Source organism: Poeciliopsis prolifica, unplaced genomic scaffold (genome assembly GCF_027474105.1).
Source record: "Poeciliopsis prolifica strain line A6 unplaced genomic scaffold, Auburn_PproV2 SCAFFOLD017, whole genome shotgun sequence".
Classification (NCBI taxonomy): Eukaryota; Metazoa; Chordata; class Actinopteri; order Cyprinodontiformes; family Poeciliidae; genus Poeciliopsis; species Poeciliopsis prolifica.
In genome coordinates this window covers 7,317,311-7,340,693 of record NW_026562392.1, presented here as the reverse complement: position 1 = coordinate 7,340,693, position 23,383 = coordinate 7,317,311, and the positions used below count along the sequence as shown (strand labels likewise).

At 35.4% G+C, this 23,383-nt stretch overlaps 1 protein-coding gene across 2 annotated transcripts in view; it reads right to left on the bottom strand.

Annotated features, from left to right (window-relative positions):
* The window catches only part of LOC129367504 (CUB and sushi domain-containing protein 3-like), a 230,972-nt gene that overhangs the window by 126,418 nt on the left and 81,171 nt on the right, over window positions 1-23,383 (bottom strand). For both annotated transcript variants that reach the window (XM_055042010.1, XM_055042011.1), the window contains exons 15-26: window positions 22,957-23,151; window positions 22,521-22,659; window positions 20,822-21,009; window positions 15,730-15,918; window positions 13,377-13,493; window positions 10,194-10,409; window positions 8,667-8,855; window positions 7,273-7,442; window positions 6,711-6,867; window positions 4,689-4,880; window positions 2,931-3,057; window positions 1,103-1,305 (exon numbers count right to left, since the gene is read on the bottom strand). In XM_055042010.1, coding sequence (XP_054897985.1) covers window positions 1,103-1,305; window positions 2,931-3,057; window positions 4,689-4,880; window positions 6,711-6,867; window positions 7,273-7,442; window positions 8,667-8,855; window positions 10,194-10,409; window positions 13,377-13,493; window positions 15,730-15,918; window positions 20,822-21,009; window positions 22,521-22,659; window positions 22,957-23,151 — 2,082 coding nt within the window. The remainder of the gene's footprint in view (window positions 1-1,102; window positions 1,306-2,930; window positions 3,058-4,688; window positions 4,881-6,710; window positions 6,868-7,272; window positions 7,443-8,666; window positions 8,856-10,193; window positions 10,410-13,376; window positions 13,494-15,729; window positions 15,919-20,821; window positions 21,010-22,520; window positions 22,660-22,956; window positions 23,152-23,383) is intronic.

The window sequence follows — 23,383 nt, the reverse complement described above, 5'->3', positions numbered from 1 at the left end:
ATATATAAAATAAATCTGAATTTCAGTTCATTGCTGTCAAGATTAAATATTAAACATGTTCCAAAGAACATTAGAAATTGCAAAATGTTGAGCAAAGTGTCATTATGGAACAACATACCTTAAATGCTGCTATAAGACATATGTTACAGTCAGAATCAGCAAAACATGATATCAGCAAGTCAAAGATTTACAATAACTAGATATCTGAAGACCAATCATATTCTAATTGCTGTTTTTTACACAAACAAAAGAACACAAGTTTGGACTTGAGTGGTGGAGCAAAGGCAAAAATCAAGTAGATTTGATAAAAGTCAAAAACTAAATGCACTGAAAGCATAAATGAGTAGCAAGAAATCAGGTGTGATGATTGTCAAATTACTCTGCAAAGAGCAAACAGAACAGAAAAGTGAACAAAGAGACATAAATCTATGAAAAGACAGACCACAAAGCAACAAACAAGACTAGTAGACAAAATGTAAACGTGATAAAAACATCACAAAGTTTAAAACAGAATCAAACTCTGCATGGATTTCTAGTGAAATTCTCAACCACCACTTGGAAATCTTTGAGTGGGTGTACTGTCGGTGGAAAAATTACTTTTGCATTACTAATTTTATTTTAATCTGAAAATGAGTATCTTAGCCAAACAGTGCATGAGGATGATACGTAACAAGAAAATCTATTCCATTTTGGATTCGCTGAACTCTATATAATTGATTTTTACATTAGCCAGCAATGCCTTTATGCTAAAGTGAAGGCATTTCCAACTTATCATCTTCGATACAGTATTTCATTTTCCACTTTCTTTCAGGTGCGTTAGCTTTTAGACTAGTCATTAGTAGAGCTCATGGAGGGCATTAATATCTGAGCAGCAAGCAGCAGACAGTCAGCAATGAAGTGTAAAACACTCTGAGCTTTCACTTTCACTCATGTTATTGATAAAGGGATGCTTTGCAATATAAATGTTGACAGTGAAAAATTATAGCAAACAGGAAGCCTTTTCACAATCCCACTGCTTGGAGTGCTGTAAGTTGAAGCATATGGGTATTTTTCTCTTTTACAATAACTCCAAGAGCAAACAAACTACAAAAGGCATACTTACTTGAGAAGTCAATAGCAAAACCAGATTTGGTGATGTAGAAGTCCGTCTCAAACTGAATGGTGACAATGTTGAGAGTGGAGTGAATTCCTTCAGGCAACAGTGAACCGCTGACCTCCTTCAGAGACATCTCATTCTCAGGAGGCCCATCCCAGACTTTCAGAATGTCATGAGACGCCTCTGTGTCGAACGCAAGAAACTGGAGACTGAAAAAGGTAAATTTGAAATAAAAAAGTGGAGTTTATTATGTGTGTATTTCTTTGAACAGCCCAGATTTTAAAAATAAAATTAAAAAAATAAAAACAGTATAGGAAAAAAAGACAGAAAAGAACAAAACTACAGTAATAGTAATAGCTTGAAATATTGACTGTACTGACTTTGTTTACCAAAGTTTTGGAATCACTGATCATTTTCAGACAAAGTTAAGAAGTCTTGAAAAAGACCAGAAACTGATTTGCAATTTCATTAAGTGATAGCCTAAAGCCACTCCTCTGACAAGGAGCATCATCATGACCAACTTTATGAAAGTATAACATGTTTACTTCACCCTGAAAGCTAAAACGAGTTGTATTATGAAGTAACACAAGACGCTTTCAACCAGAACAAAAAGGCCATCATGTCTCTTGCAGTCCTGTGGCTCCATTGCTGTTCTTTTCCAATCATTCTTGAACGAGTTGCTGGAGGCCAACTCTCCTAAGGACTTCTAACCGTGTTGGAAACTCCTCAGGTTTTCGATTTCAACTCGACTCAAAAAATAAATAATATAAAATACTTGTAGAATATTTAGATGTTTTGGAAAGCTGATCTTTGGCTATGAAAGATGGGCTTACAATGCAGTTATAGGCAAAGTCTCTGTCAAATTTTGAGGTCCTAAAGAATTTTAGAACTTCAACCAACATCTGCTAAATATTGCATGGCATGGTGTTTATTACACATAAGTTGTATCAAGAAGTATCTCTGTTTCAAATAGTGAGATTCTATAAACAAGCCTGTCAATGAAATTTCTTCCCATCACTTCTAATCAGCTTCTCTGTCGTTGCTAAAAAAATAAAATAAAATGCATTGCCACAGCATGATGATGCCCCTACAACTTTAGCCCATAAAGATGCTATATTTTGTGAAACATACAACATCTTAAGGTAACTTACAGTTTTGTTTTATTTTTCTGCCAGACAGAGACAGTGCTGTATCCAAACAAGCACAATTTTGGTCTTACCTTTTGGCATCTATTGCATTTGTTTGCTCCCTCACAGGGTTTTGGCAAATGCAAATAGTACTTCATGGATTTCTTTCAACAACTGCTTTCTTCTTGGAAGACTTTCATAAAGCGCAGACTTGTGGACTGCACCCCTAACACTTACCATGTAAACGTGTTCTCTCATTTGAGGTGCAAATCTCATTAGTTTCTTCAAGGTTACTGTTGAAAAGGCTGAATGGTGACGATTCACTATTAAGCTTAGTTTATCTCAGGTGAAAAGAAGCTGAATTTTTGCTGGACATGAAGGGTGGCTCTCTGATTATTACTCTCCCTGCCTCACTTATCAGTCTCGGTGGATAACCAACTCTTTGCAGATTTTCAGCTGTGCTCATTGGACTGAAAAAAAACCTTCTTAAGATGTTGAAACCTTGGGTAGGTTTTGATAAGTTGGGTATAATTTCCACTTCTTCAAGACTTTATCCCTGACCTATCAGTTTTGTTCATTGGTTTTTAGAGAGTTGATGATTTACTATAACAGTTTGTAACAGGAACAACTAGAAAAAAGTTCAAAGGTATAAATACTACTTACAAGTTATGCATAATATAGATGCATGAATCTCAGAGAAGAGTTACCTGACAATGTTGCCAGGGCTGACTTCAATTGTCCAGGTGCACCTTAAGTTATTGTCATAGGGAAATGGATACCCCGGAGACAGGATTCGCCCTGTAGATTCTCCCTTGAAGCTACCACCACACTCCGCTGCAAGCCACAACAACAAAAACAGGATGTATTTAAGAGGAATATTTAAGAGGAATTACCACCTTGTTATCCATGCTACAATTGAGAGCATTTAACTACAATGTGATTGTGATTGAGTAACAGTAAAACAGTAGTCAAGTTGGAAGCTACTGTAGTTATAATCAGTACCAAAACATGGAGCAATGGTAGAAATGCCTGAGCAAGGATACAACTTTAGAGAAATGGGGAAAAAAACCCACATCCAACACAAAAAAAATCTCCTAATTATTGTTGACCATTCAGTGATCTACCTCTTTGAAATAGAAAGTCAATAACCTAATTTAGAAGCGTCTTCTGTTTATTTTTTTCTGCCAAACAAAAGTTAAAAAAGACAGAAGAAAATAGTGCCATTTAAACCACGTTGAGAATTTGTAAATCATGTTTCATCCTAATCCATCACTGGTAGACACCAACATATTCTAAGCACATTCTAGACTCGAGCTGTGTGCAGGTAATAGCTTTTTCCATTTGTCTTTTTTTGTTGTTTTGTCTCAGCACATACCTGTTTCACATACAGGTTTAACATACAGGTATCAATAAGGTACGCATACATGTAATTAGGTCTTCACTTCAAGAAATGTTGATTAAAACACATTACATCATCTACAAACAATAGAATGAAAGCTCAATATCAATTTCAGAGTTCTTCATGTATGGTTTCTAATGATTGTATACATCCAGTCCTGCATCAGGAACCAATAGAGGGATCAATGATTAACAATGAAATGCTGCAGCTGTTTATACCCTTGTATAAAATGGCAAGCAGTGTGTACTAATTCAACACAGAGTAATTATGAGAACCCATGGAGGGATAAATCCTTTAGATTAACACCTGACTGAGCAACGATAGCATGAAGTGAATGATAAAATAAGAAACTGACAGTATCAGTCAGTGACTTATGACTGTAGAACGTAGTCAGATGGGTGGACTGTGTAACACAAAATGACACAGTGAGAGTAAATAGAGTTTGAAACAGATATTTACATTCAGTGAATAAATAGACATTCCATCCTCACTGTCCAACATTAGATCAGTATACTATTCTGCAAATGAGGTCATCTAGTATTGCCAAAATTATTTTTGTTAGCCAAATAACAAAATGAAGAAATACATACTGTTTTCAAATTTCCATAATTGGAAATTGGCATACTTTTCATACTTTTTTCCTTACTATTTGGTGACACCGGCTTTAAACTGCATGATAGAACCAAACATTTTTTTGATATTTGGTTCGTCTTACACTTAAATTATGCCATATGTTAGAGAAATTGCCTTGTAATACACTAACAAGTGTGCCTTCAATTGTCTTAATTGTTAATTAAGTTAACAAGTTAACTAGCAGAAGCTTGTTTAAAGGCACAGGGAGCACATATAAAGTTCACAATTGGCACAGAATGTTAAGAACATTTTTTTAAAGTAGCCTCTCTTCTTGTTCTGTCATTTAGGAAATGTAAGTGACATTGATAATCCAGCTTCACCCTAAAATATACATAGAGCAAATAAAAAAAGGTGGGCTTTTTTATAAAATGTACGTAAATAATATTCAGATAAGCAGAAAGAGGCAAAGGTTGTAATAAAGACAACAAATTACCTATGCATGACGGGAGATTGTTGTCCCATGCTCGCCTCTCTCGGGTCATGCATTTGATTGTGGGACTGCCATGGAGAGTGTAGCCTTGTTCACAACCAAATGATATGTCACTTCCAGCAAAGTGACCATGGTCACTAGTTTTAAAGCCAAACTGAGGCACTCCTGGGTCATCACAATGCGAAAGCTCAAAACCTGCAAACAGAAAGGTAGACAAACACAAAAGCAACCTCATCAACATTAAGAAAAACAAACTGCATTTCACTATTTCAGAAAGACACACTAACATCACCCATTCTGAAAGCTTGTGACATATTTCCAGTGTTGTGTATTTCCAGAGAAAGTGCTACTGACAGGTCTATGGGAGGTAATTTCCAGTTTAACAAAGATGCAGTCTTGAGGTTCCTTTGTACAGCAGAAAAAAATCCTTTTGGACACACACAAAAATTAGATATTCCCAGTTAATCATTCCCTTGTCTGGGCAGAGTTACAACTGGGAAATGGCCTGCCCACTTGGAATACTTTAGGACAACAGCCACAAACAAGAGAAGGATGCAGTAACTCTTTAGCTCTGCATTGTCTGGACATGGACATGGCCTTTATTTGGGCTCTTCTGCTCCATGTAGAAATCCCAAGAGTTCTGCTGTACAGCAACGCAAGCTGCACATAAATGTAGCAGGACTGACTTATAGTCTTCTTTCGCAGTGAGGTTCACGCCTATACCAGGTGTTATAGTGCTGTGGTATTACAAGTGTCATGCCCAGTATAAATCCCCAGCAGTTAATGTTCGCACTTAAAAAATTACCGCAGTCCTTTGGGTAAAAAAGTCATGAAAGCATGCTCAGATTTCGTGTTCAGGCAAGATTTAGGCAGCCCATATTCAACCATATCCTTGCCCTGATGGTGATTTGCACATCAATCAAACCTATCCATGTTATAAAGAGTTATTCATCCTAAATGAAAAGACCAAGAGAAGACAGCACTACACAAACAAGTGTACATTATACTTTAATACACAATCCTGGGGAAAAAATACAAAGACGCAATCCTATTATCCTCTATCTCTTCATAACCATTAATTTTCTAACTCAAACGGCAGCTACTAATTTGAGTAGCTGCCGTTAATTTTGTGGTTGCAAATTAGCATCCAGTGGTGATTAATGAACCTTTTCTTATCTTTGTCAGATCTTAAAACATTTTTGCACCTGGCAAGATTGCAGTAGCCATCACAGACTAAAAATGCAACCTACCTAAAAGATAAAAAGTAATTCTTTAAAACTAGTCCACAACTATTGATTGGTCAAAAGAGAAGTTCTTGTTAACAACTGCATGTTGATTTCTGCATAGAAAGGGCAAAAAAGGACTCTCAAATGCAGGTGAAACACAAAAACAATTTAAATTAGGAGGCAAAAATTCAGCCTCACCAGAGCATCCTCTTGCCACCAAAATAAATTAGAAATGGTTAGCAACAACACAAAGTCAGCAAGCCAATTATGGGTCAAACTTAATTCTACCTGTCTATTATTGGCTTGAAAATGTCCAATTCAGTCATGCACTCATGCATGCAAAATAAACACAAAGTCTAAATATTGCATGAAATAATAGACATTTAACAAAGCCAAACAACCATTTACAAACATATACACACGCATGGAGAGATTTCAAACAGTCCCAGCGATAATTCACCTGTATAACAAGGTACAGTTAGGCAGACAAGGACACTAATTGCAGGAGTAGAGCCCAAAAACAAGAAGAAAAGGGAATTCACACAGTGAGAGACAGAGGAAGAGAATGGAAAGAATGAAAATTGCTCATTTTCCTGCTGCTGGAGAAGGGCAGCAACACCACGCTGTGCTAAATGGATACCCTGACAGTGAAAGACGTGCAGAGGCAGGGTGAGGGTCAATTAAAACCTTCTTTTAAATTCTGCTACTTGAAATGCCAGACTTTCTAAAATGAGGCTAAATTCACTCATTTGGACAGGGTGTGGGTCCTCCTTCCCCAGGCAAATGAAATGTGACTTACTGTGGTATATGAGGCGGAATCCTGCTGCCGTTGACTCGAGGTCTGAGTTGAATTCAAGCCACAAATAGTTGGAAGTGCTGGTCAGGGAGAGGCCTTGCATCAGAGTGCCTGTGAAAGTCCCAAGGAGGGGAGCTGTCCCATCCTTACCATCATACAGCTAATCAAAGACATACAAGTAAGAGGTTTTTTTTCAGTTTCCAGAACAGAAAATATAGAAGTTGACTATGTATTTTCATTTCAAGGAGATTTTGGAATTACATTTTTTGGGCAAATTTTGGAGCTCCTAAATGTGCAATAGTTTTGATTCGAAACTACAGAATTAAACTGGCTGAAAACCAGACCTTTAGATTAACTTAAAAAAAATATATAATGTTCATTACATTTCAGTATTGTATACAATACCAGAAAATAAACTGAAAATGTTGGCTATTATGTGAGAAAACGTGTTTTGCATACAACTACACATACAAAACTAATTACATAATTTAACTACAGCTGGCCCCCTGCTGCTTTGAGCGTTATCCGTGTTTAAGTAAGACAAAGAAACAAAGGCATTGTTTACCTTAAGGATGTCACCTTGTGCGAGCTGAAAGGCACTGGCAGTGATGTTGATTCCTTTTCCTGTTTGGACCTGTATGCTATACACGCATTCATGGCCATTGTCATAGTTCATTGGATAGTTTGGCGACAAAAGAACTCCCTCATTGTTGGAGACTGTGGATCCACACTCCGCTGCGAAAAACAAACACACAGACATCATCCATTATATAACAACATACACAACAAATGAGATGAAGTAGACACTGCCTAGCTGGATCATTACCTAAAGAGATAAAGTTGCAAGTTAATTGTGTTTCTTAGATGAACCATTATTACAGTCATAAAAAATCCTTTAAAATTCCTTTAAAACATTGAACAGCAGAGGATTAGTTGGCAGAAATATCAGAGCTGAAGTGACACTAAGCAAAGAACTAACAGTTTAAATCTTTTCTGCACTGCTTATATTTACCATAAACTGTAGGTCTATAATTTATTTGAAAGATATCTGAATATGAAATTGCTGGACTCCTGGAACCATAAAAAAATTAATAAATAACTCAACACAACATATATTCTTAACATGTTTCCAGTAAATCAAAATGTTCTCTTTGTGGACATGCTTATAGTACTAATTATGGGTCTTTGATTGTTATTGTGCAATTTCCAGGAAGAAATACTGCAATGGCAATCAACTTCTTGGAATTTAATGTGGATTTTCTCCTATCCACAAAATATTTGGTAAAGATTGTTTGGGAGTGGTGAGATAGATTGCTGCTGTGATTCTTAACATTGGTAGGATTTCTTTATGATGTGTTGGTTTTCTATTACTATCCCTATAAACACAGTCCATTAATCAACCACAGTCGATCCCTAATCAGTTTTATTGGTGTTGGAAAACCCAACTGTGTCCAAGTTTCTACTATCCCGCTGATGATTTAGGGAGGATTTTGGACAATTTTGCACCATGGTCCACTGGCAAAGAAACAGTCCCACAGCATGATGCTACCCTGATGGTACTTGGTCATTAATGCAATGTTTCAAGTCTTGAAGGCTACACCTCAACACTTTTTTTTATAGGAGCCATGAAGCTCCATATTTGTGTCATCTGCATAAGAAAGAAATGTGGATCGTCAGCTAAAAGTTTAAGTCTGCATAATTTTTAACGTCTATTCATTAGAGAAAATGTGCATAAATTTTAAATAAAACCTAGTTCAAGTTAAGATTGATTGAAGATGTCTGTTGTGTTATCATTCCACCCTTCAAATGTATTCCTTTAAGCCCAAAGTTAATACAGTATTGATGAGTATAAACATTTATGATGGAGCTGTGGATACATTTAGCAGCTTACGCTGTCTGATACTCAAACTATAAAATGCACATTCAGAAACAAGAAAGGAAAAGTAGCTGAGCACGTACCCACACACCTTGGCAGAGGGGCACTCCACATGTGGCGGCCACCCCCCAAGCACACGATCTCCTTTGCCCCCTGTAGACGATAGCCTGTGTTGCAGTAGAACAACAGCGAGTCGCCGATGCCAAATCTGGAGCCTGTGTGCCAGCCAAACTGAGGCGTTCCAGGATCCTGACAAGGCTCAAGATTATATTCTGCAAACAGGATACAAAGAAATAATTGCATGCATAAATCTGTTTAGGAAAATACAAACACCATCTAAGAAATGTTAATACAGATGAGGTCTTTTTTTTGTTAAACTTGCTTCTAAAAAGTACCCTGCTACCCATTTTTCCTCTTCTTGTACATTCAGCGACAAAAAGAAATATCGCAGCAAGTGGGGATTAGATGTCTTGCTCAAGGACATTTTATCGAGTTGGGATACGTGCCTAAAGCTTAAGACCTCGACATGAAGGATGGTCTCTAAAAACTAGGCTACCTGGGGTGCAAACCCTTTAACAGTGTTGTTGTCAGTGGCCTTAAAATGTGAAAAGATGCAACAAAGGCTTTGTTTGAGGAGTAACAACTTAATGCCATCTACATTTCCTTCACACAGAGTGTAACAGGGTGCATGGATAACCATATAGGCCTATTGATTTGAGCTCAGCAAAGCAGTCTAGGAATCTGCAGTAGGATGTGGCCTGAGAGACTACGCAGCCTTTGATCAAAGGTTTTAAAAGGTCAAAAATTGAATTCTAATCAGGAAATCTATAGATGCTAATTGTAGAGCATGCAAGGACAAAAAAAAAACACAATCAGCAACTGCTTAATGAATATTCATGAATACATAAGTTATGCTTCACTTCAGCAAACAGCAGGCAAATATTTGGCAAGAACACTCATGAAACAGACCCTGTCTCTTTTCTTCTTTACTATGCATTTCCTTCTGTCACCCTACCTCTGCCTTTCTCCGCCCTCGCCATCTACTTTACTCATTCAGTACTGCCATCTGTCTCACCTCCCCTCTATCTGTTCAAGTTCTATTTCCACTTCTTTGTAATTATCCATTCCTTGGTCTCGGCATGAGGCCCATTTTTCTTTGCACTGCAGTCTCCTCAGTCCTCAGGTCAGTGGCCCACGTGCTTTGATGAGTATTATTATCATAGTCGGAGGCCGACTGCCTGCATGACCTCTCTGTGTGGTAATTATCCTCTTCTTACCAGCAAGCCCCGAGGCAGAGTTTACCTTCACCCAATGACCAACAAAACACCCATTAATGTTACTTTATGCAGGCTTCAGAGAGGCTTGGTGCTTTTCATCTCTTCTTTGAAAATATAGTTAGCATGTCTCTCTCTTTTGTGGTCTGCCTGTCACTGCTCTTCAGTTTGGCATCCTGTCTCACAAGACTAACCCCTCATGTTTTGCATTCTTTCTTGTATCCCTCTCGCTACGATTTATTCTCCATCCTTACTTAATAAATTCACTTCAGTACAGCTACCAACACTCCTTGCTTGCATTTCTCCAACAAACAGAGAGAATGTATGACGTCTTACCCGAGAAAGAGATGTTGAACCCCTGCAGAGATATGGAGAAATCAGAAATGAAGCGTAGCTGGGCCTTGAAGTTCCCATACAGGCCAGCATTAACTGGTGCAGGTCTTTCTGAGCCAGTGAGTCGAGCTAGAGGCTGAGCGAAGCTGCCATTTTCTGTTATCAGAAGGTAGTCATGGTGATCCTCCAGGTGGAAGGAGTGAAAAGTGAACTGGACACCTTGGAGGAGAAAATCAAGTCCACAGTTGGAGGGTTGAAGGAATGCACAAACACACAAAAAGAAAAAGAACAAAAAAAAAGTAAAATCATTATCAGAGCTGGAGACGCTCTCCACAATTGGATGTCCTAATAATAATTCCTCTATGTTAGTATGGTGACATAAATAGACATGTAATTTAAAAATGTATCTTGATTAGATATTTTAATTTCGTCTGCATATAATCTGCAACAGTGTTAACTAGTCCTCATGACCATGGTTTTGAAAAATGGATTCTGCCAAGATCATCAAATGCATCTGATGATTTCCGGACTTTGCAGACATATTTAAAAATCATGAAGTACAAAAATTTCTAGGTGAGTACACATATGTTGGTTGATTCTGATAGCAATTATGCTAAAATATAAACATATATTAAATCATTGTCTTATTATTGTTGTTTTTTGTATATATAAATGTATGTTTTAAGCTAATCTTTGAGGGATTTTTGTCTGGGTTATGTCATCTTGGCAAATGAGTATTTTGTCCTTTCTATGTCAGCCTTGAGATATGCTTAATTGACCCCTCCCCTGTTTTATCAGTGCTCTAGTTTTTTCCAGATAATTAATTTTTACCATAAGTTTGCCTTTGAAGCCTTGATGGGATTTGCTCTAAGACAAGCAGGATTATCAGTTTTTTGCTTTTTTTATTTTTATTAGTGGTCTTCTCTTAATTAAGAAAAGTAAAAAAAAATATTTAAAAAAATCTTAAGACAGTTATCAAGATCAAAAGACTAGAAAAATTAATGGACAGTCATAACACATATATTTGCATTTGTCTTTTTAAGTTTTAACAGTGAATTGTAAAAATTAATGCTTGATACTATGAGAGGGAATGTGAGATAAAATGTCTTGCTCTGTTTTCTCAAACCTCTAGTCCAGAGATATTTAAACTTTTTTCAAAAGGGCCAAATTTGGCCATTTTCAATTATTTGAACACCCCACTTTTTCTTCCCACTTAAACCATTAAACACACATTTTTACCTCCTCAGCAATAAATGAAATGCAATATTTTAATGAAAATAAATGCCATATGTTTTCTTTGTGGAACTGAAACATAAAAAGGTGGTCAAACATGCACCAAAAACTTTAATTTTTGTGGTTAAATAATTTAATAATTTTTTTGTCTAAAAAAGGTATTTAGTCTACTCCTTGATCAAGGCTGAAGCTTGCTGTATTTTGTAGAGCTGTGACCCTCCATAAATGTGCATTTATTAAGAGTCACAGGACATTTGTTGTTTGACTTTCCATGTCATCACACTGAAAAAAAAATATTTTCAGATCAAATGACTCAAAATGGCTGGCTTGGTTCAGGGTTAAAAAACTAAGTGTTGAATTCTGATTACAATACCATTTAAAATGTATTATTGGTAGAACAGTGATTTCCTGGAGTAGCATCTTCTTCCGACTCCCTTTTACTCCTCATCATTTACAGCTAAACTAAATGTGCTTAATGTCTACACTGATACGACCATCATCAACATCATTACATGAGACGGTAATCTGACTCTGATCTGGTAAATAAACAAGGCAAATGTTGTTACTGTACAGATGTTGTGAAACAGTATAATTTTGCATTGTAGGGGAACAAAATTACACCTATTATGATATCATCAAGGTTGATGCATAACATTATAAGAGAAACTGATAGCAATGAAGAATTTCCAAATATAGTATGAGTAGAAAAAAAATTATGAATAAATGTTTTTGTTCATGTAACCTAGTTGAAAGTCGGTATGTAAACCTGACAAAATGTATTCTTCTTATTTATTGCATCTGAACACAATGTTGTTCAGATGCAATAACATCCTGATTCTCTCTATGATGGCCAACTGGCTGCTTTTCAGCACAATCAGTGCTGCCATGTCCATGCCATCTGTTGTATCTGTTCCAGTGTGACTATGTAATGTCCTTCCCAATATTTAGCTCACTTGATAAAAGAAGTTTCAGATGACCCTCAGAATAATAACTAAATGAAGTGATTGATCATTTCATTACAGTGCATAAAGGCAAAAGATCAATTAATTAGGAGTCACCTCTACGTAGGATATTGTGATGATTAAAATACAGGATGGACTAGATGAAGAATATAAGGCTAATTTTGTTTCCCCCAGAGAGGACAGTGGTATTTACAAGCAAAGGAAATCAACCTTATTGATTTTGAAATAGTTAATTCAGCAAACCCTTTTGATTTATTTATTTCTGGGGTTGTTTTAATTTATTTTATAATGTGTTTTTTTTATTATATGTTATTTGACCTTTGTTTTTCTTTCTATGTTCTTAAGCTGGAGAAAATGTAGTTTGACAAATTTTAGACTTGATGGAGACAGAATACCGATGGCGATATAATCAAAGTGTTTTCAAATAAGTTATCTTATAGTTTGCTGGTATTCCTTTAAGTATACAATGAATTTAGTACAGTACAGTTGTTTAGTACAGTTTTGTGGATTGAAATGTTAATAAGTCTATGTCTGTTGTTAATATTATGTCACTGTAACAGCAAAAACAAATAGAAACTAATGTTTTAACTTTTTGAAATTTCTTGTTAAATAATACAGCTTGACTCATGAAAGAAGAAAGAGGCATAAATGTTTACTGGGGAAAGTGGGAAATGTTAAGGATTACAAAGAACACATGCACTAAAATAAGCTGAGTTGGCTTTTTGAGTAATTATGAACAAGGCCTCAGGCAAAAGGTTATGATCTTGTAATCCATGGTCACTGCCTTCTTGCAAGCAACAAACCAATAAATTAACTCATAATTTGTAATGAAAAATTAGAAACAAGAGACATCTTGATAGATTGACCTCTGAATGTAAAGTTTATAGTTAGATTGATGGATTTTAACTATGCAAAATGTTCTACTCTAAACAGTGTAACATTCAAACCAACTATGTTTAAATAACACCACATATTTATTACAATTTCCTACCTTTCCCATGACTGACTTCAACAGTCCATGTGCAATTGAGAGAGTTAGGATAGAGCTCTGGGTAGCCTGGTGACAGGATGATCCCAGCAGGCCCTCTGATATCCCCGCCACATGATGCTGAATAAAAAAGGAAGATAATGGATAGTCAGTGCTACCGAAAAAGAAAGTTCAATTGAACCAATAAATCCTTCACCTAAAGACAAAAGAGCAATTTCACATGAATAATGTATTCAAGTCATATAATCTCCTAATATTTTTATGAGCACCTACTCTGCAGCTGCCAACACAATGTTTTTCTTTCTTCATCTTGGCAAACCAGCTCTACCTTTTCACAGGACACTAAATCATTTATTAGGTCAACTATCCATCCAGGTTTTCTACTGTTGTGGAATCTTAAGCTTGCCAAAAATATTATCAGAAACCATCATTAAAAAGCTTAGAAAATTAGTTTTGTCTGAACTCAATTCAAGAGAATCCATTTTCCTCCTATGCAACTCAATGTCATGGTCGTATTCATGTACAGTTATAATGCAATTTATTTAATACATATAATACAGTACAGTTAAATTCATCTGACCATAACAATTAACAAGTTCTCCATTTAGCACATCAAGTCATTGACTTTGCCCAAGTAATTAATTAACCTCAGTCACAATCACTTCTTTAAAGGGATTTTCAATGTCTCTTAATCAGATATGAATATTGTTTAACAACTTTTTTATCATGTGTAAGTTCTATAATCCAGCTGTAACTCTTTAAGACTGAGCGAATAAGAATGTGAAGACAAGGAATGCTGTCAAAACTAATGCCGCTACCACAGTGATGTGACTGGCTTAATTTACTTCCAGAATGCATTTTATCCTCTCAAAGGAAGTTAATGAGATATTTCTTTCCTCATTGGTGGCTGATGGACACTGGGAGGTGAATGCCAGATGTGGCTGAAGGTTAAGTGGGGTAATTGGATATGGCTTGAACTCGTAAATGTTTGTTCATGCTGTCACTGAGATTTAACTGGAAAGTAATTTCAGCTCAAAGAAAATGCTTGTCAAATCAAGCATTTCTGGAATTTGTTGAGATTTGTATCTTTTTAATGATTTATTTATCTAGTCATGTTGTGTTTTGGACTATGGTATTTTCCTACTTTAAGAGTGAAAACAAAGGCAAATGCACAAATGCCTTCTAAACAACATATGCATGCACATAGTATCAGAGTAATATGCATCAGCTGATGTTTGGGGGAGAGAAGTAAAAAGCCTTGGGCTCCACAGCTGCATGTATCCACCCACTCCTGGTCCTTCCTTCCACCCTCCGGGTTTTTTAGAGACCACAACACATCCAGACTTGCACCATTACTCACAAACAAAAAACAAAAAAAAGCTGCTATTGTATTAATGAGCCAACATTACGTGAAGTCATTAAAAGTTGATAGGCATGCTAGGCAAATTATGACTCCACATGCAGCATGCCAAGCTAGCTGGCACCACACAGATATACCTAGAATCTACCCCGATGTATTTTTAAGGGAAATTCCACTTTCAGAGACTTGGATTATTTATCTCTATCATTTCTTCATGGCAAGATAATCTTGAGTTCATACACTACAGATGAAAAACAATATAAAAAAGAATACATCTCATGATTTAATTTTCTATAGCTACAATAAGAAAAATTATTACTACTACATTGGTACAATGTAATTTTTGTTACATAGTGTTTATTTACTTTAAGTTAGATTTTTTTCTACATTGTTGAGCAAAACTACTGAAATTACATTTGCTAAATTCTGTAATATCATTCAAGTAAACGTAGTAGTTGTGCAGATATTAGCTGCTTTCTTAGTCTGGCTTTCTGCTTAGGAAGCCAGAATGATGTCAGCTTCTCAAGGATGCTTATCGCTTGTCAAATGTATTTTGAAAACAAAGTAATCTTATTAAGAGTGATGACATTGTATAGGAGGTAAACGTGCGGCAAACACCTTACGGTACAATACATGCCCAGTCCATTCTATGATTCCTTACAAAAAAAACAGTGTTTTCAAAACTGGATGTCTTTTCTGATTAAAACACCCATGTTATAAAACACTGACAAGAATCCATTTGCATAGTCAATGCTGCTCTAGGCTACTCATAATGCTTCACACAAGGACTCGCAAATAAGGTTAACAATGCATGCAGAAATTAGTATTTGTATTTTAATGTTATTGATTTTTCTTTTTACAAATCATTTTTAATTATGTTGTTAGCCTGTTTAATAGATGTGTTGCAAAAGGAGAAATTAAAGCTGCACTTCTTGTATTTCAGTATGAGACTGTTTCATGTGCTGAAATGCACATGAACCGTTCATCTCAACATACCATCGCAAGTAGGCAGTGGGTGGCTCCAGAAGTGATTCTTCTCACAAACAAGTGGTTCTTCATGGCTCAGTCTGTATCCAGGATCACACTGGAAGGAGACAGTCGAGCCAATGGACAAGTCATGGCTTGACCGCAAACCGTTCACTGGGATGCCAGGATCCATGCAGGAGTAAGTGTCCAGTGTAACCACTAGAAGGACATAAACATTCCTTATTAAATATGACATGGTTCAAGTCTTTTTTGTTGTTTCATTTTTTGAGAAATTATTTTCAGAAAGTGCAAACAAAGTCAACATTTCCTGAATCATTTGTGGTTCACTGTCAAAAAGCTCCTTGTGAAAGAAAGTACGAATGACTCTGTGAAAAGGCTATTTTTCATACTGGCAGTGATGTGAAAAGTAATTGACCTTCTTAAAAATAGTGCAGTTTAAATACATAAAATAAGTTTTAAAATATGATTTAATCTATTCGTGCTATAAACTACCAACACGGCTCCATGTGAAGGAAAAGAGATTGTAACACAAATTTCATGTATGGAAGATTTTCAAAGGTAAACCACTGCTGACAAAGCAAAAAAATAATAATTGTGTGGTTTATGTTTCCCAAAATAATAATAATTTTGATTGTCCTCAAAACGTTTGATACTCTGTGGACTTTAGACATAAAACTGGATTTTCGTCAAAATAACTTTATGCTTTCTACTACATCAGATATAAGTATGGTGTATGGTGGAGGTGATGGGATAGTACAGAGCTATTTGTTTTTTTCAAGACCTTGAGTAAATGTAATTTTCTTGCTTTTGGTTTTGACAGTGAAGTGATCTTTAGCGCTGACTTAAATCTGATTGCAGGGTTGTGCCATCAGCTTAAATAGATTGGTCGTGGTTGACAAACTAGTAATCTAGCTGACTAAAACAATTTTATAAAGAAGAATTGGCCAAAGGGCTCATTGCTAGTTATCACACATTCATGACTGCCGTTATTGCTGCCAAGGGTAGAGAAACCAGTTGTTCGGTTTGAAGGCAATTACTTTGTCACATTTGGCTGAAATGTCTTTTTGCCCCAAAATTATAATTTGAAAAACTACGACTTGCATTTAGTTTAATCATGTTTGGATACATTAGCAAAGAAAGAAAGTGACAAAAGAAGCAAAAACATATGTAATTTGTTACATGTTTACTATTAAATGTTGTTGACAATCCTGTACTTAAACTCTGGTGTCAGAACCTTGAGCATTATAATAATCACAACAACATTATATGTCCTTCATAGTAGCTATGAGAATTAGAAAATAATATCCGAGCACAATCAAATATTAACCTTGATATAAAAAAATAATAAAAATACTTGCTTATATAATAGATAGATGGATAGATAGATAGATAGATAGATAGATAGATAGATAGATAGATAGATAGATAGATAGATAGATAGATAGATAGATAGATAGATAGATAGATAGATAGATAGATAGATAGATAGATAGATAGATAGATAGATATAGATAGATAGATAGATAGATAGATAGATAGATAGATAGATAGATATAGATAGATAGATAGATAGATAGATAGATAGATAGACCATTTAATGTATTTATTCATATATATGTATGTATTTATGTACTTATATATATATATATATGGCTCAAATTATATATATAATTTGAGCCAAATTTTAACCTTTGAGAAAAAGGTTAAAATTTCTCAATTCTTCCAAGGCCCAATCCTAAGCACTGCTCTTTATTCTTGGACTGCAGTATGGATTACCATACTCATACATATATATGAATATGTATTTATTCATATATATGTATGTATATATATATATATGTATATATATATATATATATATATATATATATATATATATATATATATATATATATATATATATATATATATATATATATATATATATATATATATATATATATAAATACATGAAATATATTTAAAATTATCAATTTTAAAATATATGAAGCCTGATAAGTTAACATGAGTGTTTGCGCCTTTTCTGTTGTTTATTGTTACTGTTGATAAACCATCAACTAGCCTACAGAGAAAGGGTCAAAGGTGCATGTTGGGTTGTGTTCAGCATTACTGGCCACTTGTTTCTCTGGGAGGCAGAATTGAGGCTATGACCTTCAAGAAACTGTTCAAATATACTCTCTTCTGTTCACTGAAAATGTTGGACCTCTACACTTGGCTTTCATAAAAAGTACTTTCATGGCTGTTTTGCCTCCAGAGTGCCCTGGTGGAAATTTCAGCTCTATTAGGAGGGGAAAGATGGCCCCATTTTTCCTGTCATTTTCACAACTTCCATTTGGCTTTATTCCAGGTAGGGTTGCTTTTGATGCACTAAAAATATGCAGATTTTAGGCAAATGACTGGCAACAGATGTGTAAGCAGTTGTCAGGTCATTGGCAGGGAGACTATTCTAAGAAAGCCTTTTCAGAACTTTTATTTTTAGCTCAAATACACAGAAAAAGCTATCTCCATCAGTCTATCTTTCTAAAGAAAGCATTTGCAAAGTCTGCACTGAGAGCATTATTAGGAAAACAAAGCATGTCCTGTTTCAATTCAAGGTTTTATAAAGCATGAAGAAATAAAGTGATGAGGGTTTTTTTTTCTAGGTTCTTAAAATAATTAAATCCAAGCTCATATGTGCAAAAGAACCCCACAGAAGATTCAAAGTCATTAGTGAAGGTGGTTCTGAAGAACATAGAATGCTGATACCATTAGATTTAAGCAATAACTAGCAGCAAATTATTGCTAATTAACATACTTGATTAACTACCAATCAAATAGTGTGACCAAATCTATGAAACCAGGAGTTTTAACAATTCACAGGCCTGGAGAAAACAAGCTTTTATGTTATGTTATGATGTTATGATGCTATGATGCCAAGAGGAATGATATCAGCAATGCTTTCAAGAAGCAACTTTCAAGACTAAAAATCTGGAAAAATCTCTTTTAAGAAATAATGTTTACAAGACATAAACATGAACGAGATTTGCCAATCATAAGAAGAGTTGGCAACCAAGCAAATTCACCTTGTGATCAGCTTGTCCAAAACTCAGATAGACAGGGGAAATTCAAAGAGACAGAAAGTGTACAGGCTTCAATTAGTACATGAAAATGTACTAATTGTGTTTTATCTGTATCTTTGTTTTAATTTGTTTCATCTGTAAAGATCTATAAAGATGAAACAAATTAACTCCAACTCAGTTGGAGTTAATCTACACAACTTCTTGTTTGGAACAGTTGAATGACAAACTGTTTAAAACATTGTGGTATTATGACTTACTGTACAGGTTGAACTACATCTGAATGAGTCAGACTTCTGGAATAATGTCCTTTTGACAGATAAGCAACATAAGCAACTCTGTTTTGAGCACAAAATGTCTTGTTCTGCTAATACTTTAGTCAAACTCTTTTTCTGGTTGCTTTGTATCTTAACTAATTTAGGTTTCCTATACATAAAGGGAATCAATGCAGTGTTACACTGCAACAGTTTATTTACTGCATAATTCGCCCTTATTTTTTTTAATAAATGAAGTTGACAAGGTTTCCCTTGGTATTCCAGCAATTAGATATGTCCTAAATAGCAACAGAAGAAGCTAATATGATCTTACTGTTATTGCTTTTCAATGGCCTCATCAACAAAAGAGAAATGCACTTGAGAGTAAAACATAATAAGACAAGGGCACTTGCAGCCTGCTTTCAGTCAATAATACAGACATAATAGCAACCTTTGTCTTATGAATCAAATCAGAATGACACATATAATGGTGCTAGAGCAAACTGTTGTGAAAATAAATCACACTATGTCCGGAATCTTTTACTGTATGATTTTTCAAAGGCTAACAGTGTAAGCATAATGACCTGGGAAGAAAAAAAGCTTAGCATTCAGATTCCCCTAAAATTGTACACCTTCGAGAGTAAATGCCTTCCTGATCCGACAGATTTGTTGATGCAGCAGCAATGAGAATTGTTTTACATACAAACAAATGTTCCTCATGACAAGCAGCAAAGTGCAAGAATACATTTTGACATTTGGATATTTGTCATTTGGAATCTAAGCTGCAGGCATAGGTCATTTTTTGTTTGTTTGTTTAAACAAGAATCTTAATATTGTTGAAACTTATTCCTACTTTTACATTTTGCACCACAGTGCTCTACCCTAGATTGCTCCGAGGCTTGCAGGATCATTTTTATTTTCCACCACACAGCTCCAATGTGATGGCACACATAGTTATGTTGGCTCCTTTATTCAATTGCAAACAGAAACTTACATGATTCAATTGATTCAATGATGAACCAAGCAAGGAAACACCACAAGTGTTTCACTTTCAGCAGAAAAATACACAGAGAAACATAGTAACTTGAAAACATGACAAACATACTGCTCCCCTAATTAACCCTACTACTTGTAGCAATGACAGCTTTAGCAAGACTGGCAGAATAAAGTGTACCACATGCCAAGTTGCATTTGTCATCTTCACGTGAAAACAGGTAGAAGAGCAAAATGTTAACTCAAGAAACAGTTTTACCATAGAAAAAACAAAAAAAAGGTAAAAGCTCTGCACAAGCAACCCTAATGAATCATTTCTATTATCTAAATGATGCAAACAATATGGCCATTAGATTTACACTCAAAGACAACTCAACATCTATTTCAGGAAGATATTGAGCAATGTAATAAAGATTAATTTTTTCCCTCCATTTTTTTATTTACTTGCTTTATTGTACTTAAGTTTCATTAATGCATAATATTTAAAAAATGTATAAATTTTATAGAAATGCACACTTAAATCTTCAGGTATGCAGTGTAGGAAGTTAACTTTTGCAGCATAACATTTCATGATAATGTTTAATAGGAACTTACATTAAAAAATAAGTTATTTAATGAAGAACTGCAAGCAGTTTCAACGGGTTCCAAGCCTGACAATGTCAACCACTTAACCTCTCTCCACCTTCTGTGCCCGCCGACATGCGAGATGCTAGCCTTTTTGTACCAAAGCATTATTAATTACATAATACGTTCCCAACTTTATGTGGTAAGCCACATAAAGCAGCACTATATTCTCACCTTCGTAGAAGATCTTGAAGCCACTGTTTGATCGACTGTTGTCAGTTGTAAAAAGCAGATATAGGAAGTTACTGCTGCTAAACAGGAACTGAGGGACCTGGGTTCCATTAAACGAGCCAATCAAAGGAGACAGCAGGTTTGGACCGTCATGCACTTCCAGAAAATCATAACTCAGCTCAGTTTGAAACCTTAGAGGTAGAAGGATAACAAAGATTAGTAGGAGAAAGAAAGGGAATGTTTGTATTCAGAACAATATCTACAGTTCGCTACAAAAAAAAAAAAACAGACTACAGTAATTCTGTAACGAAAGATGAGACATAAATGGCAAGCAATCATGCTGATTATTGCAACAGCATAAGATCAATGGGCATCTTGGAAATATGACATTATATGAATCTGTAGCCACTCTTCACTCTCCGGTCTTCACATCAAACAGCTGCCATTAGTGCAGGGTTTCAGCAAAAACGAATCAATATTGTTGGGGAAAAACAGTACAAATAAGTTCACAATAAAATTAGAGCTGCAACATTTTGTTACAAGAAAATGTTGGAGTGTCTGCACATGCTCACAAATCACATTATGTTGTCACCTTCCTTAAATATTGATCTAAGTCATTTTTTGCCAAAACTGATTTTTTATTTATTTATTTATTTATTTTTTTGGATCATCTTCTGTCAACAAAGATGTGGAGATTTGCTTTTGGCAAAGAGAGAAAGACGGATTAATTTCACATATAATCCTAAACAAGATTTTTTAAAGTGTCTAATTATGTCCAATTCCCATAGTAAGTCATAAGGTCTAATAAGTTTTGGGATTTTAATTTTATGTGTAACCCTGTTCAGCCTATACTATGCTTATACTCTACTTGTATTGCCTTTCACGATGACATGTCTGTTCTTGTTGTTGGATTTTATCAAATAAATTTCCCTAAAAAAATGCAACTTATATTCTGGAGCGACTTATAGTCCGGAAAATACGGTAATAACAAATATAAAATATATGCAGGATGAGCTTTTTGTTGATGCTCACAGAAGCACAAGTATAAATGAAATACTTTAGATGAAAGGATATTTATCTATCAGAATGGGTAAATTAAAATCCAAATGTAAATTAAATTGAAAATATGTTGCAAAATACGAAGGTCGACGCTTCAAGACACACTTTCTAATTTATTTGACATTGGTAAAACTATTTGTAAAGAAGAATGAGCAATAACTGCAACAGACATACCCTGAAAGATTTGGATTTATAATTGTGGCAAAATTATTCATTTCAACTGAATAATTGTATTCAGCTGAAATTAATCAGCTAAATACAAACATATGTGGCGCTTTCAGAGTTTTCTTTTGTGTAAATATAAAAAAGCACCATTTTCCATTTAAGAATTATGTCATTTTTTATGTGAAGCTTGAGGTGTTGACATGAAAAAATGTGGAGGAACATTAAGGTGCTACATCTGCCGTTATTACAAATGTCTCGCCCACATCTGCATTCTGAATTCAATCACAGATTTCCAGAGTGAAGGTTAAGCCATATACACGGGGAGTATTTGTCAAAAGCTGTACATGCAAATGTATTTACTTGACGTGTATGTTTTCATATACTAGTATATTGCCTGTGATAAATTTCTAATTGTCTTTGTGTAAGTGTGTGTCTGTTTGTTTCCACGCCCGAGTTGTTTCAGTAGTATCATACAGACCTGTCAAAGCTAATCTTGATGGAGCGTCCTGCCTCGGCCTCAATGACCCACTCACAACTCAGAGAGTCTTTGTAGTAGCCCGGCCACCCCGGAGAGAGAATGACACCAGATGGCCCTGAATAGTGACCCCCACAAGGAGCTGGAGGAGCAGAGATAAAATGGGTTTTTATGATGGAAAAGATTGAGAAGAGAAGAGAAACATGGACATATTGTGAGATAATGACAGATTTTTGAACCCACATAAAAGATGAAGGGAACATAGAGCATTGAACACCAAACTACTGCAACCTAACAAATTACTAGAAATATGTTTTCTGAGTGTGGTGAAGAAAGCCCACTCAGATGTTCTTTTTTTTTTTCCTGTTCTCCTTTCTTACTAAACTGCTGATGTATCTATCCAAAATCCACATAATCATTAACTCGTCTGTTCCGGTACCTTCACATTTGGGAATTGGTCCGCTCCACATTACGTTTCCTTCTTCCAGTTGGCATGTGATGGTGTCAGCTCCCTGTGTTTTGATGAAACCTTCCTCACAAACCACAGAGATGGAGTTACCCAGCTGGAAATCGTCCCCAAAGCGCCTTCCATTTAGAGGTATGCCAGGGTCAGGGCACTCATTATGCCCAAAGGCTGGTAAGGAGAAGACAGAAACAAGATGTAACGTCAAAGGCATGAGCAAAGTTATAACAATGAGGAACCAAGCTTAATGAGAAAGAATAATTTCAGCCGTAGGTTTTAAAAAATAGTCCCTTGCAGTAAATAGGTTTATTACAAAGTTTTCCATTCCAAGACTTACGGGTTGGCATCAACCAATGAAATATAAACATAAAAAGAAAGAAGACAAAATGGGATGGAAGTTTCC